Consider the following 6,064-nt stretch of genomic DNA (forward strand, 5'->3'; position numbering starts at 1 on the left):
ATTTAGTTAATTGTATGTGAATTTAGTTGATAGGACTTATGTGAGAAAATTTAGAAATGTGCTAGGCAAATGCAAGTGGCCTAATAGTGCATGTAATCAAAGGGGTGGACTTGCATGTCAATTTCCCCCCATTTAAGTACTAGTGGCCGGCCATGACAAGGGATGATGGGCAAAACATGTCATGAAACATGTTGTGTTAATGGAAAAATAAAATAAGAAGCATGGGCAAAACATGTCATGAAACATGTTGTGTTAATGGAAGAATAAAATAAGAAGCATGGGCAAAACATGTCATGAAACATGTTGTGTTAATGGAAGAATAAAATAAGAAGCATGGGCAAAACATGTCATGAAACATGTTGTGTTAATGGAAGAATAAAATAAGAAGCATGGGCAATAAACTAATAAGAAATTGAAGGAAGAAAACAAAGAGAAAAAAATGTGTTCATCATTCTCATGCATGACCAAAAAAAAAGAAAAAAAAAAGAGAATAGAAGAGAAAAGATCTCATGTTGTTCTTGGCCGAATAGGAGAAAGAAAAAGAAGGAAAAAGAGCTTTGAGGAAATCGGCTATGGTGGTTTGATAGACTAAGGTATGTTTGATGATGTTCCATGAGATGCATGCATGTTTTAGTAGTTAGCTTGAGTTCTAAATAGCCCATGGTTCAAATCTTTACTATGTCATGGAGATGATATTCGGCCAAGGTGGATTGGTGTTGATATCATTTGCATGCTAAAAGTGAAGCTTTGTAATGGTGCATGTGATGGTGGATTGATGATTCTTGAATCTTCTTTTTAGCATTTTTGAGTGAGACATTAAGTTCTTTGTTTAACCATGACCAAAAATTGAAATGGTATGGTGTTGTGATGCAATCGGCCCCAACATAGACATGTATGTTCAGCCACATGAATAAGTACATAAGTTATGTGTATGTTCGACCATAGGTAGCCTATTGATGGCTTTAGCTTGACTTAGAAAATTCGGCTAAGGGGAAATATTAGCTAGTATGTTGAATTCGATTCATGATTTCATACATATGTGACTCTAGTGTCTAATGTATATATGGGCTAAGTACCTTGAGCTTCTCTTTTGATGTTCGAATGAATTGTATTAAATTGCTTGATGTGATTAAAAATGCGTATGACCATTGTGTATTTGAGCTAAAAGGTGGCCATATGACCTATCAAACTCCTTGTCATATTCGGCCATAAGCTAGCAAAATGAGACTTTAATGAGTTAAATTTGTTTGAATTAAGCTCAAGAGCAAAGGGGAACTAAATCCAATAAAGGGAAGGAAAAAGTGGTCGAATAGCCGTCGAAACCGTTCGACAACATCCGAGGTAAGTTCTTGAGCAATAGAGCTTAAATTATTATTTGATTAGATCATGTTTTAAGCAAATCAAAATCGTGCTCTTTGTGTGTGGCTATTGAGCCGAAATGGCAAGAGTGATAAGTGTCTTGTGTTTGAGTTTTGCTAATGAAAATGAAATATGAATGTGTCATGATTTATTGTTAAATGTGCATGGTTATTCGAATGATGTCCGGGCTAAGTCCCGAAGGCTTTGTGCTAAGTGACCATATCCGGACTAAGATCCGAAGGCATTTGTGCGAGATACTAATTCCGGGCTAAGCCCGAAGGCATTGGTGCGAGTTACTAAATCCGGGTTAAGTCCCGAAGGCATTTGTGCGAGTTACTATAACTGGGCTATGTCCCGAAGGCATTTGAACGAGTAGCTATATCCGGTTAAATTTCGAAGGTACGTGATTTGGGAATGAATGATCTTGCTGTAAAAATTTCAGTTAATACGCTTGTAACATCCCAACATTGAGGTATGTTTCGTATGTGCTTTGAATTAGTTGAGCCCTTACAAATAAGTATTCACTCAGTTGATAAATGAGCTACCGGCCTTTGGCTAAGTTGATCTTTGTGTATGAATAAAAGGGTTGGTAATGTGAAGTAAGTATGATATTGAAAATTTGTGCATATGAAATTATCCGTTTAGCTACATGAATGCTATACTTTGGTTGTGTCTAAATTCTTTGCTCAAAACTTACTAAGCATTTAATACTTACTCCGTTTCTTTGATTCTCTGTTTTATAGATTTTGGTTCTTCAGCTATCGGACTCGGGATTTTGAAGTCGAAGTCGCCCACACTATCAAAGCCCCTTTTGGTACAATTTTGGTTGAACTTCGAAATGGCATGTATAGGACTACCCTTTTTGTTGTGGGTCATGGACCCTTTGGATTTGTATAATTTTGGATAGCCATGCGAAAATGGCTTATATATGTTTGAGCATAATGTTATACTCATTTGGTATGGATATGCTTAACAAGGATTGGCCATGGGAATGGTTAATCACTATCATAATTTGTGCTATTTATGCTAAAAGGGCTAGTTGAATCATGGAAACTATGAAATAGGTAAAGTCTACCTTAAAGGCAGATGCTGACAGCAGCAGTGATGTAGATTTGGAAAATCACTAAAAATAGTAGGAATGGAATTAAATAGTGAATAAATTATGCAAACGAACCTTGATGAATCTATTTTCATAAGAAAGTAACGAAACGTTCATATGAACAGTATATTATGAGATGCTAAAGTTTTCGTGAGACAGGGCCAGAACGGTTTCTGGATTCCCTGTTCCGACTTTGGAAATTCATTATAAATTAACCAGAGATAATTAGAAGTCATGCCATATATGAATAGATTCCTTTTTGAGTGTAGTTTCTATAGAAACAAACGAAATCAGTATTGAAGCCCTGTACAGGGAGATATCCAAGTCGTAATGCGCAAAGGTCAGTGTAGTCGATCCCTGTAACATGGGAGACTTTGACTAATAAACCGTACTAATTGGCCCGACCAAAAATTCTAGAAAAAAATTTGTAGATGCATATATGAGTCTAGTTTCAGGGAAAAATCATGAAGCTGATTTTCGAGTTGTGAAACTCAAGATATGATTTTTAAGGTGACAGTGATGCAGTTAGCCAGCTTGCCTGGAAAATTTTAAAATGGATTGTGCAAAGAAGTGATTTAAGTCTGCAAACCCCTCGTGTCCGACTCCGGCGACGGACTCGGGTACGGGGTGTTACACAAGTTGTGAGAATGGGTAAATGATTACTTTATCTTTTCAATATAAGTTTAAATGTTTTAGGGCAGTGTTTACCTTATCTTTTCTTAATACATATACAGCGCACGAGTTAGAGCCACACATTTTTCGCCAAAGAATTACTCGTCTTGAGAGCGACATGGAGGGTCAAACAAACACATCTTTCCGACAATGGTTGGGTACTATGGATCCATGGCAATGGACTCAAAGTTTTGACGAGGGCTTTCGTTATGGTCAAATGACCACAAACTTGGTAGAGGGGATCAATGTTGTGTTGTTAAAAACACGACAACTTTCTAATTTCATCTGTATTCTCAGCTACATTCTACAGGTTGGCTACCTTAATGCTAAGAATAGGTCAACAACAAGTTAACCAAATGGAGACGGGACACGTGTTTGTAGAAGATGTCAGGGATGTGATACGATCCGCCTCGGGGTGACGATCGTATCAGGATGCAATTGCTGCAAACCGTCGGATGGCGAGGTCAATGACTGTAGAAGTATATTCACGATGTAATGAAACGTTTCGAGTTACTGAGACTATCGGTCGTCGACCCGGTATACCACCTAGATCCTACGGAGTTAATCTTCGAAATAGACGATGCGATTGCAGGAGGTTTCAAACACTTCATTATCCATGTGCACATGTTGTGGCAGCTTGTGCTAAAGTCTCACTCAATGGAGAACATTTTATCGATGAAGTGTACACCCTCGGACGCACGTTACGTGTATGGGAGAACGAGTTCCCCGTGCTTCCTGACCTATCTACTTGGGAGGTACCTCCGACGACCTTCGAGCTTGTTCCAGATAAAGGGTTACGTAGGAACCCGAAAGGTCGTCCACAATCATCCAGAATCCATAACGAAATGGACATTAGGGAGAAATCCGACGGAAAGCTGTGTGGCGTATGCAGATAAGCCGGTCATAATCGAAATAAATGCCCGCTCCGAAACTACTATGTTGGACAATCGTCGCAATCAGGTAGAAATTGAGATGTAGTTTCATGACATGTTAAAAGGATTGAATCACAAATTTGTCAACAATTTGTTGCAGTTAATCTAATTTGACTTACATAGTTAGTATAAAGTTTATTTATTTAAATAATAAATAAAAAACCATAAAATTGATAAATAAAATGGCAAAAAAGTCATTACATAAATACAAAGTTAACTGTTTAAATTACAAAAAAAAATTAAATTGTTAATTAAAATGCCAAAATATTCATTACATAAATAAATATTATGTTATTTATATTACAAAACCCCCTAAAATTGATGGTTTGATGGTGTCGTTCTAGGGGTATATTTTTGTGGAGCTCGACGTTAACGTTGTGGGCGATTATGACGATTAACATTCTCTTCATCCGTATGTGGGGGTGTGCGAAACATAGATGAAAAATCATATGTCTCAGGCGCCATCGATGAACTTGAGCTGGAAGGAGTGGAGTACTGCGATTGATACGGGCCAAGAGGAGTGGAGTACGATGGTGGATACGGGCCGGAAGGAGCGGAGCACTAAGGTGGATATGAGTCAGGATGATTGGAATGCTGATGTGGTAGTGGGCTAAAGATATCAAACTCTGAATGATATTCGTGGCCTGACGAGCCTGGGAAATAGTCATTGCCCCCTAAATCTGGATGATAAGAACTATCTTCAGAGTGTAGTTCCGGCTCTGGCTCTGGTGCGTGATGCGAATTTGAAAATGGTTGCCCAATTCGTGTCGTATGCGGAGGGACTACCATCGACCGCCCACCAAATAAAAAAGGTTTCCCTATCTCACAGTACCACTGTATGTACTCTAACGAGGACTGTAGATCCAAAGCACAATCCATCTGAGGTACCCTTCCTAATCGGCTGTTCCACATCGTAATATATTCTTCATGCACTTCTCCCCAATTATTTCCATACGCCCCCTCTTGCTCATCCCATGGATATCCCCCAATTGTACTGGCAGTGTCGGGATATACTGTATGCAACCGAACTATCGGAGTACTCGATCGCCATGATACCACTCCACTATATGAAAATTGATAACAGGTGCGCTAATGCACCATAGGTTTGAGTGGACGTAGGCAGATGAGGGAATAACAGCCATAATTTCTGGAACGGAATACGGCATCCAAACGAACTGCACAGTTAATAACATTTTTATATTAATACGGGTCGAGTGAGATAAAATAATAAAAATAAGTTTATATTGGAAAAACTTACCCCCTCTCCAGCATGATTCTCAATCATCAGACGGTATATCAGAACCGTGTATGACCTTCTGATACCCGGATTAGTGCTCCATCTAAGGAAAAGAAATCGTTAGAACAATATAATTCGAAAAAAAAGTCAACTAATTATTATAACGAGTAAAAATTCATCACCTATTAATGAGTGGAAATATATATGATTGATGACTAATGGATGCCAAGAATGGCATCCGGTAAAGTGCCCACAACTGTAGCAGTATGAGGCATCCGCCTATGTCCATCGTAGAAGGATCTGTCGTCCGACAAAGTTCGCGATACAGCATGGCTAACACTGCAGATCCCCAACTGTATGAACGGGTGTTATGCAAATTGGATAATAGGGGTAAGTACATCAAGTGAACCATACTGCCGTTTGCATCCGGCATGAGTACACCCCCTATAAGGTGCATAATATAAGATCGAGCGGCCTGCATCACCTCCCTTTCATTGGCAGTACTCGACAAATGCTCAAAATTTGCCTTTAGCCATGAAAACCTCAAACCGGTAAATTTCCCTTCACTTGGCGAGTGACCAAGTAATTCATAGCAAAGGGTAGTCGGCCTAGAGATCAAACTTACGCCTGTGACCACATTCCCATCGATGGGAAGCCCAAGCTATAGTGCAACATCCTCTAGAGTGATGGTACACTCCCCGCATGGCAAATGAAACGTGTGGGTCTCTGGACGCCATCGCTCGACTAAAGCGGAAATCAAGTCGT

At 39.2% G+C, this 6,064-nt stretch overlaps 1 protein-coding gene across 1 annotated transcript; it reads left to right on the forward strand.

Moving 5' to 3' along the window:
• The first annotated feature begins 3,585 nt into the window (after positions 1-3,585).
• LOC121204996 (uncharacterized) lies at positions 3,586-4,026 on the forward strand. The gene has a single exon (XM_041075923.1). It carries the CDS (start codon positions 3,586-3,588, stop codon positions 4,024-4,026), a length of 441 nt encoding a protein of 146 aa, XP_040931857.1.
• The last annotated feature ends 2,038 nt before the right edge of the window (positions 4,027-6,064 follow it).

Source organism: Gossypium hirsutum, chromosome A08, assembly GCF_007990345.1.
Source record: "Gossypium hirsutum isolate 1008001.06 chromosome A08, Gossypium_hirsutum_v2.1, whole genome shotgun sequence".
Taxonomy (NCBI): Eukaryota; Viridiplantae; Streptophyta; class Magnoliopsida; order Malvales; family Malvaceae; genus Gossypium; species Gossypium hirsutum.

What these genes read in the sequence shown, in the direction of transcription:
- LOC121204996 (XM_041075923.1), top strand. Translation starts at nt 3,586, where the DNA reads ATGGCGAGGTCAATGACTGTAGAAGTATATTCACGATGTAATGAAACG.